Source organism: Eriocheir sinensis, chromosome 26 (genome assembly GCF_024679095.1).
Source record: "Eriocheir sinensis breed Jianghai 21 chromosome 26, ASM2467909v1, whole genome shotgun sequence".
Classification (NCBI taxonomy): Eukaryota; Metazoa; Arthropoda; class Malacostraca; order Decapoda; family Varunidae; genus Eriocheir; species Eriocheir sinensis.
Genome location: NC_066534.1, coordinates 10,092,634 through 10,112,917, shown reverse-complemented (window position 1 = coordinate 10,112,917; position 20,284 = coordinate 10,092,634). Strand labels below are relative to the sequence as shown.

Sequence of the window (20,284 nt, the reverse complement as noted above, 5' to 3'; positions counted from 1 at the left end):
GACTCCTTTAAAAACAAGCTCGATCGTCACTTCCTTGAACTTAATATTAACTAGAGTAGAAAAGCAACGTTTTGGAGCCATCTGATTAATGTAAAATCACTTAGGTTTAAGGACAGACCACCTAGTCTGGACCATGGGGTCTGTGTGGTCTGATTTTCTATGTAAATCTCTCTCTCTCTCTCTCTCTCTCTCTTCTGCGACAAAATTTTCTGCGACAACGATACACTGGACTTCGTTATATTGACTCAGGACAATCTAGTCAGTAACGTTACGGCAGGAGAGCATCTCAGTTCTTGAGATCACAAACAGGAACGCGTTAACGTTAGCGTTCATGCAAGACTGACTAAATTTAAAGCTAACTCCAAATCTTTAAAGAACAGATTACGTAAAAATTGACAGGTGTGCAGTTGCCAGATGATAGTGACGTAGATGAAGCGTGGCAAAATTTTTGAAATAAAAAATTTACTCAACAGAATGACTTCGTCGACTTATGTGAACAGTGACATAATGTTATTAGAAGTTGACCGTTTTTTAACAGCGAAATGAAACCTTTTCTTCAAGAGAGAAACTTGTTATACAAATAAAATATAGTGCGAAACTCACCCGTTAATAGTTTAGCATTTAGTCAGACATCGATTTTTATTTTTTATTTTTATTTTTTATATTTTTAGTCAGGCAAAGCGTATAGGTATGATGAAAATCTAATATGAAAGCTTCTTCAAATACCTATACAACAAAAAGGTTATCAGAAATGGACTGGACCATTAATTGGCAGCGTGGGTACCGTAGTGACAAAAATAAAACAGTGGAAACATGTTAGAGAAACTTCAATAAGACAGTGAAAATATCCATAATGAACACTGAGTGCCGGGAATCGAACCCGAGCTTTCCGAGTAGAACCCTTCAGCGGTCTTGTGTGAAGCAAAAGTTTGATAGCTTTCATTATGATATTCAGAGATACGTAACGGGAAAGGGGTAATAGCTTGCAGGGAATATCTTTGTGTGTATCCTCACCTGATTTGAAGTTCGATATTTTTTTTCTATTTACGACGGACCGTGCAGCTGACGAAGTATAATTAGAGCCTATATGAGCCTAATATGAGCCTTTTTATATCGTTGGCCTAGTTGGTATGCTGCCTGGCTTCTACTCGGAAGGCTCGGGTTCGATTCCTGGCACTCAGTGGTGTTCATTACGGATTGGAAACATGCTAAATCATAACTTTTATTTGGTATTCAGTACCAGCTTCACCGATACTACCACTTACTCCAGCGATGACAATATTATTAATGACCATCCCAATCATACCGTGCCCATCTTTGAAAGTTTTAGTTATGCTCAGGGCTACTTTCAGTGTTTACATTTTAGCGTCACAAAATCTTGGGTTGGGCACTTAATATCTGCGGGAGTATATAAATAAAATGTATGTCAAGGTCAGAGAGAGAGAGAGAGAGAGAGAGAGAGAGAGAGAGAGAGAGAGAGAGTGGAGTCACTGGACAATGGACTTTTAGTCTCACACTCATATATAGTCCCTAATGTACAAATGTGTGTTCCTCACTTGTGGCAGAGGCCTATTCATAACCTTGGCCGAACCAAGGATCAAAGAGAGAGAGAGAGAGAGAGAGAGAGGATATTTCACTGAGCATTAATTTTGTTTTCCCACCATGCACCGCATCTGTGACGTCACGCCCGCCAGCTGTTTAACTGTTGTCCACTGGAGCCCAAACCCCTTATTTAAGAAGCTAAAATGGGTGTTTGTGCGGTGTTTGGGTGTTCCAGCAACACAAGGAACTTAAGGAAGAGTGACCTAAGGTTTTACAGGTTCCCCAGAGACAAGAAAACCTGTCGGAAGTGGAAAATAGCGTGTCGACGGGCAGATGAATATGACGCCAGAAATGCCCGCGTGTGCTCTCGTCACTTCTTAAAAAGTGATTATTCTCCAAGGAGTGATGGTGCCACTTGGGGACTTAAGGCTACAAGGGCACTGAAGCCAGGGGCTGTACCATCTGTACATATTCCATCAAAACCACATGCAGGTATGTATAGTGAAAACAGTGAAGATGAAGGTGACTGCATGATGGTGGGGTGAGTGTAGTGTCAAGTACAGGGACAGGCGAGTGGCTGCACGCCCCAGAAGATTATTCAGGCCCTCCTCCATTGCCGTTTACAGGTGCCAGTGGCTTCAGAGCTATTGATTGATGTTGATTTATTGATTGATTGATTGTGCATCTGCTTTGGGCAAGCCTCTCACATTGATTTACAGTGAGTCACTTAGGACAGGAAATGTGCCAAGAAACTTTCATAGTCACATAAACTGTTTAACAGTTAACATTCTCTGTACGTACGTTGCACCATCTTTATAATTATACTACCAAATTTGTCACACCAACTAGGGGCTGGGTTCTCAAGCTGGTATCATAATGAATCAGCTGCCTTAGAAGAATAATGTGCAGTTACTTTTATTATAATTATTTTTTTCTTTGATGTTGTGGGGGTGTATCTAAAAAAAAGTAGTAATAGTTTTATAAACCTATACGTACTACTGTTGAGTTTTGCTGAAAACATTAAAATTCCTGGAAATTTAGTGAGGCATGTAACATTATGTATTAGTAGGCTAGGCCAGTTTTTGCATCACTATAAGAGAATGGTACGGCATTTCTTACTGTTTCAGTCACCGATATATTGGTAGGGATACAAGAAGGAAATATGAAACACACATATAGCATAGTATGGACGAAATACAACATCTGTGACAGCTCATCTCAGCATTTTTTGTTGTTCTCTCGGTTAATTTTCTCGATTTGGTGCATAAATGTTCCAGCCTATTACAGAACTTTCATTCTGTACTAGTTTCATATTCTGCTGCATTGAAATAACGTAATAGAAGGGGCTTTCCCTTGCTTTCGCCATGGCTTTGGGCACCAGTGCACACGAGATGCGGGCGTGAAGTCATCGTTCCCTGTGACGTCATAACAATGACGGAGCGAAATATCCTCTCTCTCTCTCTCTCTCTCTGATCCTTGGGCCGAACCACCTTACAGTTTAGCTAAGTCTCAGTGTGTCTGGTGACCGCTGGTTTCTTTAATCTAGCTATGCCAGAGGGCGCTGATGCTGTCTCCACACTGAGTCTGCCTCCCGCGCTTGCGACAGCCGTCTCTCCTGTCTCCGTAGCTCTTTGATCCTGTTCCTCAGCTATCGCATGGTCCTGTGTATGTCAAAGCTCACCACTGACTACTGGGCTCCTTGCTTGGAGAGAGAGAGAGAGATTTTTTTTTTATCTTTTCTTCACCTTAAGGGACTTCTTTACTGAAAAAAAATGCTGTCTCGGTTTTAAGTACTCAATAAGTTCGTGTGGGGAATACATGGATCAAATCAAACTACGTAGACAGCGTTTTGAAACGTGTGAGGGACGCTGCCTTAGATAACACTAATCAGGTTGTGAGAGAGGCTTAAATGTATTAATGAGTTTAATCTCCAGCCGAGGAAACGGTGTATGTCCTGGCGCAAGAACGAGAGAGAGAGAGAGAGAGAGAGAGAGAGAGAGAGAGAGAGAGAGAGAGAGAGAGAGAGATGTTCGTAACCCAATTCAACGGATGGTCTTTTTGCTCCGTTATTACAGAGAGAGAGAGAGAGAGAGAGAGAGAGAGAGAGAGAGAGAGAGAGAGAGAGAGAGAGAGAGAGAGAGAGAATGATATATGTTCGTGTAACCCAATTCAACGGATGGTCTTTTTCCTCTGTTATTACAGAGAGAGAGAGAGAGAGAGAGAGAGAGAGAGAGAGAGAGAGAGAGAGAGAGAGAGAGAGATGATGATGATGATGATGATATGTTCGTGTAGCTCAATTCAACGGATGGTCTTTTTGCTCCGTTATTACAGAGAGAGAGAGAGAGAGAGAGAGAGAGAGAGAGAGAGAGAGAGAGAGAGAGAGAGAGAGATAATGATGATGATGATGATGATGATATGTTCGTGTAGCCCAATTCAACGGATGGTCTGTTTGCTCCGTTATTACAGAGAGAGAGAGAGAGAGAGAGAGAGAGAGAGAGAGAGAGAGAGAGATGATATGTTCGTGTTGCCCAATTCAACGGATGGTCTTTTTTGCTCCGTTATTACATCCGAGTCTTGGTTGTGGAGTGTACCTCGTCACGCAACACAGAGCGCTCAATGTCATGGCCGCAGTCCGCCTGTAGGGCATGTAAAGTTTTGGCAATGAAGAAACATAATGAGAATTTTCTTGGAATTTAAAGGGTGTGGTTGTTATATTAGCTTTAGTAATTTACACGTATTTCACAATTTCACCCTTTTTTTCCTAGATATATTACCATGCGTACATTCCACATCTACATGTCAGAATAATACAAATATTCTGCACTGATAAGTTTTTTTTTCAGGTTTATCACTTTAGTGTTGTTTTGTACTTTTGACATCAGCATACGAATAGAAATAATATCTTATTAAACGCATGTAATATGTATACTTTATAATGCCAGCCAATAGCGTATCATTATGAACAGAAACACGACTTCCCTCTTTTTTTCACTAGTTACTTTGTTTTAACATCTTATATCTGTTAGTCTGCCTGTTTCCTTTTTTATAGTCATATCTCGGGACTTGTGAGACGATTTCCTCGTGTCATGAACGTCACTGATATCACTCTCATCCTGATAGCATTAAGGCTAACATTTTGAGGCTTGCATCTCATGTGTTGGGGACTCAGCACACACAGCCCTGCTATGAATCATGAAGTCGGTTCAGGGTGGAGCTGGTATCGTCCTTTATCTCTAGCCATACTGCCAAGTCAACCTTCGTACATGCGTCTCTCTCTTATTTCCCATCCATGTGCTATTTGAAAGTGATATTTTATATATTCTGTATATAGTAATGGAAGCTACATAGTACAATGAGTGTCGATGTTTAGGATTATAACGACGATTTGTATAAATTCTATGACATGCGGCAGCGATTTTTTCCCATGTTGCCACGTTTTGGTGATGGTGGTGGTGGTCGGCGTGTCCCCTTAGGTCCCTCCCCCGGGTCGAGAGGGAGAGAGAGGGAGAGAGAGAGATAAACAGGTGGGTTGTGGGTGGGTAGGTAAGGAGACGGTGCTAATCTGATAATTGGCGGTCGAACTGGCAGCGCCGCACTCTTGGAAATTCAGGAATCTGCCACACCTTGAACCGACTTCATGCTCTGAACAGACTATAGCAGAGCGGGGCACCCGCTAATTTTTCTTTAGCTCGCTAATCGCTAATCCAATACCTATTTTTTCTTTAGCTCGCTAATCGCTAATACGCTAATTTTCCAGGTTTGCTGGTCCGCTAACGCTTTTTTTTTTTTTTTTTTTTTTTTTTGCCTGTTAATCAAGTCCCCAACAGTCTGCTAACTCTTTATGTTTAAAAAACATAATTTCCGATGAATAATAATACTGCCTTATATACAAAGTTAAGTTTTATTTCATAGAATAAATCAATAGTATTCATTCAATAGAATCAATACACACCAAAAAAAAAAATAGAAGAAAATCTCATTACCATTAGTACAGTAGTACTACACGTTCTCCTCACGCTGTCTGTTTGTTTGTTTCCTATCATGTAGATTTTTATATAATTCCACTGATCCACTCACGTGACACTCCATTAATGTTGATCACCCTAGGTATATTAAGTAGGGCTACATAACTATATAATTATATTGTGTGTGTGTGTGTGTGTGTGTGTGTGTGTGTGTGTGTGTGTGTGTGTGTGTGTGTGTGTTTGTGAAAGATACAGTTGAAAGTACTGAAAGTAGAGGAAAGGAAATGGAAATTAGCGATTAGCGGACTTACAATTTTGGCACTCCCCTAACGCTAATCCGCTAAATTTTTCAATCCGCTAATCCGCTAACGTTTTTTTTAACTCGCTAATTAACGGATTAGCGATTAGCGGACCTTTTTAGCGGAATGCCCACCTCTGCCTGCTAGACAGAGTGCAGTCAAAGGCTCCTCGTCTCGTCAACTCTCCTCCTCTTACTGACTGTCTTCTTAGGCAGTTCTGCCTCTTAAGCTCCGCCGCAGTTTTGCCTCTCTATCTATCTTCTATCGATATTTTCTTCTGAACTTGCTAACTACATGGCTCCACCCCTCCCACGGCCCCGCTGGACATGCTCGACTTTCTACTTTAGCTCACTCCTGTGCTTTCCAAATCCCTTCTGCAAGAGTTAACGAGCATCATCATCTTTCATCCTTTTCGCTGGTAATCTCTGGAACAGCTTTCATTCGTCTGCTCTTCGTGTTGCCAACGACATGAACTCTTTCAAGAAGGGAGTATCGAGACACCTCCTCATCCGAAATTGACATCTCTTCTGGCCACTCTATTCTATTCTCTTTTATAGGAGTACTCCTTAGTGGTTTGTTTGTTTGCTTTTCATTTAGTTTTTTTCCCGTTAGCTGTTTCCTTTGTAAAAAAAGTAACCAACTCCATAACCACCAGCAGGCATTCCGCGAAATGTCATGAGATTTCGTGAAATTTCACTGAAATGTTAGACAATCCGTGAAGTGTCTAAGCATATTTCGCGCCGATAAGGAATTGTTTTGGCGTTGATAGGTTATTATGGTTAGCGAATATAGTTTACTCTTTTGGAGGCGATAGATTACGATCCTGAGTTGTGATTGGTTTCTATAGTAGTGGTGATAGGTTTTTGTTCGTAGCGGCGATGGGTTACTATTTTAGCGAGGTTAGGTTACGTGGCCTTAGTGGCGGTAGATTGCTATTGTGGCAGTGAAAGTTTAATATCATTAGCGGCTATAGGTTACTATCATTAGAGGCGGTAGACTGATATTTTAGCTGCGATATTAATCCTTAGCTGCGGTAGGTTAATACAGGATATAACAAACAACACAGGACATTCTCAACGGAAGCGAAAACTCGTGAAGTTGACGCAGCCCTCAGTGTGACGTCACGCATATAAGGGTACATGCAGTATCTCATTTGATGACAGTTGACTCGACCACAAGTGCATACAAACATTATTATTTTCATTATATAACTGTACAACACTACTATTCCTATTTACAAGTTAGCCATATATATTAAATAAGACGTTAGGTTGACCATCCACGAGTATATAAATGTCCCTCTAGATTTAAACCCATTTTCTCATAATCCATGCTCAATCATTGCACTTAGGCGTAAATACCTTAGTCCCGTTAAGTATATAGTTGAGTATTATAATGTATGTATAAGTTGCATATATATATAAATGTCAATACTTTTATTTATTATACCCTTAAACTAATTTGAGATAAAGGATGTTGACACGATTGGTTGAGAAAAGAAAAATCGGTTATGTGGCAAAACAGTATTCTGTCCTCACGCTAACGTCATCACTGGGCGAGTTCGGGTGGCCGAGAATACCCTGTGTAGTTTGTTATTTCCTGGGTTAATATACTTAGCAGAGGTAGTTTGCTATTTTAGCGGCGAAAAGTTAGTATACTTAAGGGGCTATTACACTGGGCAAATTTTCCGTGGATCTTCAGTCAAACCACGATTTCCGCTGGCGTGGTTCTCATATTTCCGTGGTTTTCTGACGTGTCCACGATCTTCCAAAGCTACGGTATAGATTTCACGGAATGACGTCGGTATTACTCACCATCATCATCAGCAGTAATAACAAGAAACAAATGAGAGCCACGCTAGCGGAAATCGTGGTTTGACTGAAGAGCCACGGAAAATTTGCCCAGTGTAATAGCCCCTTTAACAGTGAGGTTGGTATTTTAGCGGTGAAAGATTCATACCCTCAGCGGCGATAGGTTGCTTGGGTACGCTGGAAAGGTTCCTGTCCATATGGTTTAGACGGGGTATTTTGTTGGCATCATAAAGAGGGCCCTTTCGCTACCCCACACACTTTCCTGGTGAGGTATTCACTGATTTGTCGCTGTGTTACCTGAGATTTCATAAAATTTAAGTGACATTCCTTTATATTATTTGAGAGCTCGAAAGTTTAGGTGACGGTTCGCGAAAGGCTGACATTTTGGGTTAGGATGATCCGCTCTAACTTTTAATGCTTCTTGGAATGTATAGAATTAATCTTAAATAGTCTGCTTAGGGGTGCATCATAGAGGTCGCAGGAAAGAAAAGGTTTGGCCCACTGCTCTAAACCATGTGTTGCCACATCACGCTCCATCCAGGTAAGGGTGATGAGATATCTTGCTTGTAACATGACACCGAAACTCGGTCATCATACAGGCAGGGATGAGCAGAGCTGTCCCAAGTCCTCAAGAAACTTGGACTCTTGTGTTCATATGATGCAGGGTAATCGTCCACTCGCTGCCTAAGACTATTTTTAAAGTGTGATGCGTCGCGTCTTTGTTACTTTTGCCGTCTGGATAGTTGTCGCCGCAAAAATGCCTTTCAAATTCTCATCAAGCACTTCACGGAGCTCTGTAATAACGACTCTCTCTCTCTCTCTCTCTCTCTCTCTCTCTCTCTCTCTCTCTCACACCACACACACACACACACACACACACACACACACACACACACACACAGTGGCATCTTCCTCTATTGTCCTGTAATTACATAGCTTCATTTCAGTCTTCATCATGTATTTTTTTTATCAACTGCCGTGGTGATGTAATTTTAAGAAAAATCTTAAAATTGTACGACTGAGAGAGAGAGAGAGAGAGAGAGAGAGAGAGAGAGAGAGAGAGAGAGAGAGAGAGAGAGAGAGAGAGAGAGAGAGAAAGAGGGGGGGGGAGGAGGGGGGGGCAGGCACACCTACAACTTTGGTACAGAGGCAGGTGACGTCACTTTCATGTGACTATACAAAAACAAACCGCTCTTGGCCGCGGCCGCCACGCGAAAAAAAGAAAAAAAAAAGCCTATAAATTGTAGTATATTAACGGTAAACATTTCAAGAGCAGCATTGATCCAGCCTCACATGTTTGCTAGCCCTCACTGTCTATTCACATTCCATAGCAGATATATTTTATTATAGTCTATTAAACTGTCACCAATTCTTGAGAAGAGGTTTTACTGAAAGTGAAAGCGAGTTATTCGAAAGGAGGTTGTGCAGTTACAAGTAGAAGTAGACTGAGGGAGAATACTTAGATCAACTGTCACCGGAAATACCATGATTACGAAAGCGAACATCTTACGTACCACACTTCCATCTCCCCGACTTTTATGACCTGAGCGAGGTGCGAACCTTGGCCTGGCGGGTGACAGACAGGTCGAAATCTACTACTATGCAGTTCTTTTTCTCTTATTTCTATGTGTGTGTAATTCACCAAGGTTTGATCACTTACTGGAAACATGATCTCCAACCGAAAAAGCTTGGAACAAGTGATATATTTGGATACTTTTTTATTTTTTTATTTATTGATTGATTGATTTTTTTATTTATTAATTTATTTTATTTATTTATTTGTGTGTGTGTGTGTGTGTGTGTGTGTGTGTGCTTCAGTAATGTCTCGCATCAGTAGCCACCAATTGCCGGAAAGAGTCATTACATCTTCTTTGTCAAGGAGAAGTGTAACCTTGACCAAAATGGATGTGATGCAATACGGGACTGACAGCTTTGTTCTCCACTCTTGTATTCTTGTTCTCTCGAGGCTGAAACACGAGAACCAGATTGTGTCAGCTTCCCACTCCTTGTATACAGCACCCCCTGATAACTGTTTACTCTCTTCTCCACCTTATTTATGTTCACGGCGTACCTCAGGTTCTTGTAACAACAACTACGCATGTGTGACCCTACCCAGCCGCTGACAACGCCCACCGAAAACTTGCAGGTCTCATATAAGTGCCCTAGATAATATCACGTTCTAGATCTAGAACTTCTGCACTATACTACAACTTTATTACTCAAAGCTTAAACTCTACCTTGTTGATTTGATTTCTCAACAACATAGTCCTAATTATTTTCTATAGCATCTTAACATTATGTTGAACAGAAAAGTAGGAAATAGGCTTAGATATGAACTACATTGAGCACTATTTTATATCACCCTTACTTAGAAACTTTAAAGATTGCAGTTATCTTTTTTTTGTCGTGTAAAAAGTGCAGCAGATTGGTTTTAGGCTAACCTTGGTCTGTTGAAACTGGTGTCACTTCTCAGAGCGAACATTCAAACACGTATTTTTTTTCTAACAAGAGAGACAGCTCAGGGGCAATTAAACAAAAAAGCAACAAAAAAGCCCGCTAGGCGCTGCTCCAATAAAAGTAACCAGAATGAGAGGCCAGAAGAAAGGTCAATTTCGGGAGAAGAAGTGTCTTGACACACTGCGGCGGAATTTAAGAAGCAGACTCTCAGTAAGAGGAGAGGAGTTGATGAGACGAAGTGCCTTATAAACTCATTCTGTCCAAGAGAGCTGTGTGTGTTGAGCCCCCCCACCCCGACCCTACACGTGAGATGCATATTCCATACGAGGGCGGACAAGGCCCCTGGATATGGACAGCATCTGTGTGGGGGGGGAAAAACTGGCGGAGACGATACAGAACGCCCAACCTCGAGGAAGCTGATTTAGTAAGAGAGGAGATGTGAAGTTTCCAGTTAAGATTTTGAGTTAAGGTTAGACCGAGGATGTTTAGTGTAAAAGAAGGTGACAGCTGAGTGTTATCGAAGAATAGGGGATAGGTGTTTGGAAGATTGTGTCAAGTTGATAGGTGGAGAAATATATTTTTTGAGGCGTTGAAGGACACCAGGTTCCTCCTACCCCAATCAGAAATAATAGCAAGGTCTGAGGTTGAGCGTCCTACAGGCTCTGGTTTGGAGTCATATAATTCCTGTTGTGAGGGTCTTTTGTTGAAGGAAGTTGAATAATGCAGAGTAGAGTCATCAGCGTACGAGTGGATAGTACAGTTTGTTGTGGAAAGATCATTGATGAATAACAGGAAGAGAGTGTGAGATAGGACAGGGCACTGCGGGACACCACTGCTGATAGGTTTAGGGGAAGAACAGTGACCGTCTACCACAGCAGAGATAGAACGGCCGGAAAGGAAACTGGAGATAAATATATATATATATATATATATATATATATATATATAGAGAGAGAGAGAGAGAGAGAGAGAGAGAGAGAGAGAGAGAGAGAGAGAGAGAGAGAGAGAGAGAGAGAGAGAGAGAGAGAGAGAGAATCCGTAGGAGGGTAGTTTAGAAAGCAAAGAGTTGTGCCAGACTCTATCGAAAGTTTTCGATATCTCAGGCAACATTGACAGTTCCACCTAAATGGCTAAGAGAGAATGACCAAGAGTCATTTAGGAAAGCAAGAAGACAACCAGTAGAACGCCCCTTGCGGAACCCATACTGGCAGTCAGATAGATCAGAAGTGGACTGATGTTTATGAATCTTCAGGTTAAGGATTGATTCAAAAGCTATAGAAAGACCAGAGGGTAAAGTTATAGGACGGTAGTTTGAGGGACTGGAACGGTTACCTTTCTTAGGCACAGACTGTATGTAGGCGTATTTCCAGCAGGATGGAAAGGTAGATGTTGAAAGGCAGAGGCGAAAGAGTTTAACCAGGTAGGGTGTCTACACGGGAGAATAGTTTTTAAGAACTATAGGAGACACTCCATCAGGCCCATAAGCCTTCTGAGGGTTGAGACCAGAGAGGGCATAGAAAACATCATTCTTAAGAATCTTAATAACAGGCATAGTGGAGTCTGAGGGGGGATGAGTAGGAGGAATATGCCCTGAATCGTCCAGTGTGGAATTTTCACAGAAAGTCTGAGCGAAGAGACAGATGTGACGGCACTGTTGCCGTCAGGATTAAGGAGAGGAGGGAAAGATGAATAAGTGAAATTGGAGGATGTATTTTTGGCTAGGTGCCATTAGTCTCTGGAAGAATTAGAGAAAGCAAGGTTGCAGCACTTTCTATTGATGAAAGAGTTTTTGGTTAGTCGGAGAATAGATTTGGCACAATGCCGGGCGGAAATGTAAAGATCATGAGTAGCAGTGGTGCGGAGGCCCTGATACCTTTTGTAAGCCGCCTCTCTATCTTTGATAGCACGAGAATAAGCGTGATTGAACCAAGGCTTTTTAGCATGAGGGGTAGAGAAAGAACGTGGAATGTGTGCCTCCATTCCAGAGACAATCACGGTAATACAAATACAAATAAACAGCGGACTGTGTATACTTTTTCTAATGAGTAGCTCACACCTAACGAAAGTGTCATAACGCCTTCATAGGTGCGTTTCTAAGAATAAAAAGAAAAAAAATTGAGCCAGGCAATATGCATCGAATATAATATGTTGATTTTTCCTCAGTCAGAGTCCGACTTAGAGTAAACATTTTTTTTTTTATTTAAATAATCGTAACATTTTAACGCAAATACACATTTTTCTGATGTTCAAACAGCTGTTAAATTATTTCATAGTATTATTTTCATTCTCTGTTTTCAGACAAATACACATTTCATCTAGCTTATAATCGGAGTCCCTTCAAAGAATATTTGTAAAAAGGAACAGAATATTGTAAGGTTGCCATTGTTGTGAGACTATTGTAGCGCTTTCGGAGACCCATTACCTGGCAAGAGGTAGGATGTAGGGCGATATAGTTGTTAAAAGTAAAGAATCTGACGTGGCCACTTCCCGTGTTGTGTGCGTGACCACGTATCCGCAGTGTTTGCAAGAAACTGCTGGTACTCTACGCTGGAACGCTGAAACCGATAACCAGATTGCGTTTTTCTCCCACTTCTTGTATACAGTACTCTCTCAGGAAAGTAGAAACTGACTGCTCGCCCTCTTTCTTTTCCAGTTACCATGATGGATGTTCCGGGTTCTTGCTGGAGACGCCTGCAGAGAGGATAGGGCGCCGGCGCTCTCATCTGGTCGTGTACACCACTACATTCGTTATGTCTATTGGCTTTTCCATCGTACTGACTGGCGTCTGGCCTTATCTACGCCAGGTAAACATCTCGCTTTGGAATAGTCTAAGTGTTTACTTAATTTCTCCCTTTGTCAACTTGACATAAACTTCCAAACACCTATCCCCTATCCCTCGACAACTCACAGCTGCCCCCTTCTTCTACATTAAACATTCTCGGTGTATCATCAACTCAGGATCTTAACTGAAAACTTCATATCTCCTCACTCGCTAAATCAGATTCCTCGAGATTGGGCGTTTTGTATCGTCTTCGCCAGTTCTTTTACCCCTCCCAGATGCTGTCCATATAGGGGTCTTGTCCGTCCTCGTATGGAGTATGCATTTCGTGTGGGGGCTCCATGCACACAGCTCTGCTAGACAGGGTAGGATCTTCGTCTCATCAACTCCCCTCCTCTTTTTAGCAGTCTTCTACCTCTTAAATTCCGCTGCAGTGTTGCATCTCTTTCTATCTTCTACCGCAGTGATTTACCCCCTGTGTGTAAAAAATTACATGGCATGGGTTAAATAATTTCAATAATTGTGTTTTACCAGTGACCTGTCAGAAATGAAAGATGACGATCCAACGAAAGATGAACTGATTGAGCCTGAGTCCTCTGCTAATCTTAGAAAAGAATTTGTAAAGGTTGGTGTTGATTTCTGGATAAAACACAGATTCATTCCCACTTCTTACTCAATGTGCCTTCCACGTGCTTGTTCCTTTTGTCACTACATGCTTATGTGAACCAGGGCTCTAAACTTCAGTAGCAATGAAGACAAAGGCCAAGGGCTGAAAACCGATGACGATATGAGAGTAGCGTTATCATCAACAGCTCGAATAAATAATATGGTTGACTCAGTGAATCAACAGTGTTCCCACTGGTAATGCTTCTGGTGTTTCTGTTTGATTTTTTTGTGTGTGTGATATAAATGGACTGTAATTTCTTTCTTTCTCAAAGTATATTACTATATTTTGCACAAAACCTAATTAATAAATGTGTTTTCTTCGTATTTTTGGTGCCTTTATGATGGCTATGCATTTTTGTATGGGAGTAAGGGGGTAAATGGCGAAAGAGATCAGGCCGAGAGGGTAAGTGATGGATGAAAGGTTGAGAATCCCTGTTCTATCGATATTATCATATTGACTGCTATTTTGAATTTGCTAACTGCATTCCTTCCCCCATCCCGCAGCCCCGCTGCACATGACTTTTGCTGTTGCTCATTTCTATTCTATTCAAATCCCTTATGCAAGACTTAATCAGCATCTTCATTCTTTTATCCCTTCCTCTGGTAAACTCTGGAATAGCCTTCCTTCGTCTATTTCCTCCTGCCTACAACTTTAGCTCTTTCCAGAGTGGACTATCAAAACATCTCTCTACCCGAAATTGACCTCTCTTCTGGCTTCTCGTTTTTTTCTTTTGTTGGAGAAGAAAAAACTAACTAACGAGGAGCATTCACCCGGGGGCGCGACGCCTCACTCACCAGCCGCCTCCACTCCCAATGGTCCCCTCGAGCAAGCTCCCAAGCATCTGCTCTATCCATCCTAAGTCCATCCTGGCACGATCAATCGACTTGCCGAAGCCATCAGTTATGTGGGCATCCCCTTGTTCTCCTTCACTCAGGGTTGTCTCATACAGAAACGACCCTATGAGCAGGATCGACGTCTGGGACGTGTGCCACGTGCCCATATAGCTGGAATTGGCGTTCACGGATTAAGCTGGTAACAGACCTCGATTCAGTTTCATCACGTAGTCGCTAGTTAGACACGAAGTCATCCCAGCGCACCCCATGATCCTGCGAAGGCACTTTGTAGTACTACAGGCATCGACACGCCTCTCCAAGTCACTATTCACAACGCCATATACTTTTGTTGAACGAGTCCATAACCTCGTCGGCCAGGCCAATCCGTCAAGGTACCCCCTGGTAAAACCCACCATTGTTATTCACTACACTACCAAGGTATGTGAAACTTTAGGTGACCTCGACATCCTCACCACATGCATGGACATACTGAACTGTGACCTAGTTCAGAACAAGCTTTCATATTTCATACGTATTTGAAATTCAAAACAAATGTCAACATGCAAAGTTTTTTTCAAGATTTTCCTTTCATTTTATTGAAAAAAATATACTGTTTCCTCTTCTTGTTTTCCTTTCGTAAAAAAAAAATAAAAAAAATAAAAAAAGTGGGGCAGCTCATGAGTACCGTGACCATGGTGACACGGTACCGTGTGGAAATCTGTCCGCCCTGTGTTTGTAAAAAAAACATATGTGCAGATTAGGGTGGGACAACTCATGATTTTTTTTTTTTTTTTTTTGTAAGTTTCGGCCTATGGTGCCGGTAGGCTTCCTTGGTGGAGCCTGATGATCAGCCCCCAGTTCGTTATGGCGGAGGCAAGTGTTTAGAATGGCGCCATCTTGCTTGGCTCATGTTGCCCACTGGAACTCATCTTTGACCTCTCATTACGTAGAGAGAGAGAATCTAGAGTCCGGGTTGACAGGTGGTCTTCAGGACAGCATGTGGATAATCTTAGGCCACTCGGCGGTGACTGAAAAATTCCAGATGTGGCAGCGGGCAGGACTCGAACCCACGTCCTGGACGCGGAGCCGGCACACTAACCACAGCCACCGCCTCCCCAAATACTAGTGAGACGGCTCGTGACACCACACCGGGAGTAGAAGGTGGAGCGGAGACGGTTGGGCAGTCTCCTTTAATGCGTGGTCCCTGTCCACCCAAGGGCGTGAGGGATTTTTGTTACGTTTGTGAGGATTTCACAGGCGAGAAGTGGATTGGATGCTGTTTGTGTCCTAAATGGTATCATGTGAAGTGTGCTCATTTGTCTGGAATTAAGCAGGATAATATACCTAGAATTAATTGGATTTGCACCCCATGCCTCCATAAAGCGTCTCTGGCTACCAAAATTGTGGAGAAATTGAATGAATTCAAGCAAGAATTATCTAAAGAAATATCTGTGGTTAAAGATGAGGTTGAATCAAGGGCTGATAAGGTGCAGGAGGAGCTGGGATCAGTTGCTGACGCGTTTCGTGCAGACAAAGCAAATCTTAGTTGAGCTGAGGTGGCGAAGAGAGACAGGAAAGTGAAGAAGAATCTCCTACATGTGGAAACTTCTACCCAGGAAAAGAAGGCAACAGATACGAAGGATGAAGTTTCCCAGGCATTGAATGGCATCCAGATAACTGATTCAAAGATTCACAAATGGAGGTAATATTTTTTTACAGCTAAAGAAACAGCTCAAGGGCAACAATAAAAGGTGTAAAAAAAAAAAAAGCCTGCTAATCGCTGTTCCCACAAAGACAAAAGTAATGAGCGGCCAAAAGAGAGGTCAATTTCGGGAAGAGAGGTGTCTTGATACACTCCCCTTGAAAGATTTCAAGTTCAAACCAAATGAAAACACAAGGGCTGAGGCTGCTAAAAAATTGGAGCCTGTTGAGGAAATTAATACCAAGAGTGTTTGAAAGATAAAACCAAAGATCATCATATGCAATGTGCATAAAAAGGAGACCAAGGAAAAAATAAAGGAGACCATCTTGGACCGCAATGAGTTCTTACGCACAATTCAGGGTGTTGAGAATAAGATTGAGCTGATTTTTAGTGAGCCTGCAGCTGGCGGCACGATGCACTACATTTTGAGGTGTGACCCAACTGTGAGAGAGCTGATTTACAAGAATCATGAAAAGTTGAAATTAGAACGGGGAATATACACGGTGAGAGACAGATACCATGCAATTACGGTATATGTTACCATTGTCAGAGATATGGCCATCTTGAGGCCAACTGTACTACCAAGACCAATGGAGAAGCCCCAAAATGTTTCAAATGCGCTGGTACCGGTAATCATAAATCAAAGGTGTGCATCATGGCTGAGAAGAAATGCATAAGTTGTGTGAGGTACAAGAAGCCTGAAATCTACCACTCAGCGAATGACCAGTGTTGTGTAGTACTTCATACTGAAAAATGAGAATTCGTAACATAACCGATCATGGCTATTAATTAGTGTTTATACAAATTGTGTGTTAAATGTTCAGTGAGCTGGAAATAATGTAGTGTGAACCCAAACACGGCCAAGTGACTATGATGATGCCAAGTTTATTAAAAGGGCATCAGTAGGCTATTCATGAAAGCAATCAAGACTCACTCATTCACTACGACGTTTTGAATTAAGTGCATCGAGGATTATTATCGAGGCTAACATCGTAATTGTTGACGGCCCTCGCAGAGCGCTGCACTATAGTCTATCTAATTTAACTTGAGCCTTTAGGCACGGCTCGCCTGAGCCGCGCATGTGCCACATCACCCCATCACTCTCCTCAGAGGAGCTCGCTACCCCCCCCCCCCTCTCTCTCTCTCTTATTTACGTTATATATAATAGCTTTGGCTTGGCTGTGCAGGACGCGAAAGTGAGGCCTACGTGAGTCTTCCATGGTGGCGGAAGAGTAAATGGTGCGGCACCATCGCATGAGCCACGTTGCCAAGTGAAATGGAAAGTTTACAGGGTCGTTGTCTTTCCCTCAAATCCCAAGCCCTTCATAACACCATGCAGTCGTATTATGAATATATTTATATTCCATAAATAGATAACGTACAGACTAGTGAGACAGATCGCCATGCGCAGGTCATCCCTAGATGTGTAAACAATGGGGGGTTACCCGGGCCAAGCCACAGGGCTCAAGTTAAGTCGATGGACTATAGCAGTGGAGCGGTGCCTGAAACCTCATCAACGGTAAACGATAGTGAATGGGGACCGGGTGTTATTCAGGGGGTTGTGTCCCGCCGCCTTGGTTGGGGTGGGTGTAAGGTTTAAGCCGTACCCAGAGATCCGTCACTTGTGAGCTCGCTCATCAGTGTTGCCGGATCTGCCGAAACATCGGTGGATCTACTGAACTTTTGAAAAATATAAAGAAATGCCGATTTTGTTTTATAGAGTATTCCAATATCCAATGAAATTATATACTGCATTATGCCCAAGTATTTACAAATCATATTATATGGGCATGTCATTAATATTATCTTAGTGATATGGCAAATGAAAATTCTCTTTGCAAATTGGCGTTAAAAAATAGCTCAGGCACCCCTCTGCTCATTGAAGTTCAGAGAAAATCAAAACCCTGGTGTTAATTGACCCTACTTCAAACATGCCAGTTCTAGAAATTTTAATTTTAACATTATTTGTGTGTGTGTGTGTCCCTCTTTGCCTCTGCATCACGGTGTTCACCCTCCTCGGCAGCTGGAGCCCGGGGTGTCCAAGGAAATGTTGGGCTGGGTGATCGCCGCCAACCCGCTGGGCCAGATGATCGCCTCGCCGCTCATGGGACTCTGGGGTAACCGGACCGGGTCCAACAGGTGGGTGCCTTCAGTGTCAAGGTCTAGAGTCTACACCTTGGTACAAGGTCTTGATTTTGGACCTTGTGTGTGTGTGTGTGTGTGTGATATCAATCTCTCTCTCTCTCTCTCTCTCTCTCTCTCTCTCTCTCTCTCTCTCTCTCTCTCTCTCTCTCTCTCTCTCTCTCTCTCTCATTAGATCCCGATATATATATATATATATATATATATATATATATATATATATATATATATATATATATATATATATATATATATATATATATATATATATATATATATATATATATATATATATATATATATATATATATATATATATATATATATATATATATATATATATATATATATATATATATATATATATATATATATATATATATATATATATATATATATATATATATATATATATATATATATATATATATATATATATATATATATATATATATATATATATATATATATATATACACGAGGTGCGTTCAAAGTACCTGACCTCTAGAAATAAAGGAAAATTTTATTTTAATCACTTAGTACTCTCCTTGTTCACACTTCTCCCAGCGGTGTTGTACTGGTAACATTTCTGGGAATCCTTAACTATAATAGTGTAGAGTCACCTGGCCAAAAACAACACTTCACGTGTTCAACACCCTCCCTATTCTTCGGAAATGGCACCTTGACTTCTGGCTGTTCCCTAAACTGAAAACAACCCTGAAAGGGAAGCGTTTTATGTCGCAAATGGAAATTATGAAGAAAGCGACGGCAGAGCTCTACACTATTATAGTTAAGGATTTCCAGAAATGTTACCAGCAGTGGCAGCACCGCTGGGAGAAGTGTGTGAACTCCCAAGGAGAGTACTTAAGGGTGATTAAATAAAATATGTGAAATTACAAAATTCTTTTCTTTATTTCTAAAGGTCGGATACTTTTTGAACGCACCTTGTATACGTCACAAAATTGCCTGTTTTTCGGCCCTTTTGCCGCGATTTGGACACGTCCTAGTTTTTTGCTTATAACTTTTTTTTATTTATTAAGTGCTTTCATTTTTTTTCTGATTATTAATCTGTATTAAGAGAGCTTTCATTTGCCACCAAGCACGCCTTCCTAGCTTTCAGACGTCGCGAATCTGACTCATTTCACGCCTGACGCCACAAAATTTAATACATCTGCATAAAAACTCATATATAAACACTTCAATATGTTGACTATCTTGTATTAAAGCCATTTTAAGATATCTATGTAAAAAGGTACTTTTTATATAATCATTTCACTATAAAATCAACCTATATTAAGCCTTATTATACATGTTATTTTTTTATTCTATTTAGTATTCAACCCTATTTCTTTCCATTTATGAATAATGCATTTAATTTGCTTTCTTTTGATACCAAATATGTATGTATTTATGTATGTATACTTAATATATACATACATACATATATGCACACATATTTGGTATCAAAAGAAAGCAAATTAAGTGTATTATTCATAAATGGGAAAAAAATAGGGTTGAATACTAAATAGAAAAATAAAATAAAAACATGTATAATAAGTCTTAATATAGTGTGATTTATATAGTGAAATGATTATATATAAAAAAGTACCTTTTTATATAGATGTCTTAAAATGGCTTTAATACAAGATAGTCAACATATTGAAGTGTTCATATAATAAATTTTATGCAGATATATTAATTTTTGTGGCGTCAGGAAGGTTTTTCGTCGCGGCGTATGAAATGAGTCAGATTCGGAGAATTTTCGTCGCGACTTCTGGTCAAGCTCGAGCAAAAACTACTGAAACTAGGAAGGCGTACTGGTGGCAAACAAAAGTTCTATTAATACAGATTAATAATGAGAAAAAAAAACTGGAAAGCACTAAATAAATAAACAGTTATAAGCAAAAAACTAGAACGTGTCCAAATTGCGGCAAAAGGGCCGAAAAACAGGCTATTTTGTGACGTCTCGACGACAAACATGGAATCGAGCTGTCAAAAAATCCTTCGAGCTGGTCAAACTACATTGCCAAGAGGGGCTACATGCCAAAGTACCGCCTTCTAGAGGCAATAACAATCTTTTTTTGTGC

At 41.1% G+C, this 20,284-nt stretch overlaps 1 protein-coding gene across 5 annotated transcripts in view; it reads left to right on the top strand.

Annotated features, from left to right (window-relative positions):
* Positions 1-20,284, top strand: part of LOC127003745 (major facilitator superfamily domain-containing protein 8-like) — a 97,488-nt gene that overhangs the window by 49,066 nt on the left and 28,138 nt on the right. For all 5 annotated transcript variants that reach the window (XM_050870734.1, XM_050870732.1, XM_050870731.1 and 2 more), the window contains exons 3-4: positions 12,728-12,878; positions 18,079-18,194. In XM_050870734.1, the coding sequence (XP_050726691.1) occupies positions 12,728-12,878; positions 18,079-18,194 (267 nt within the window). The remainder of the gene's footprint in view (positions 1-12,727; positions 12,879-18,078; positions 18,195-20,284) is intronic.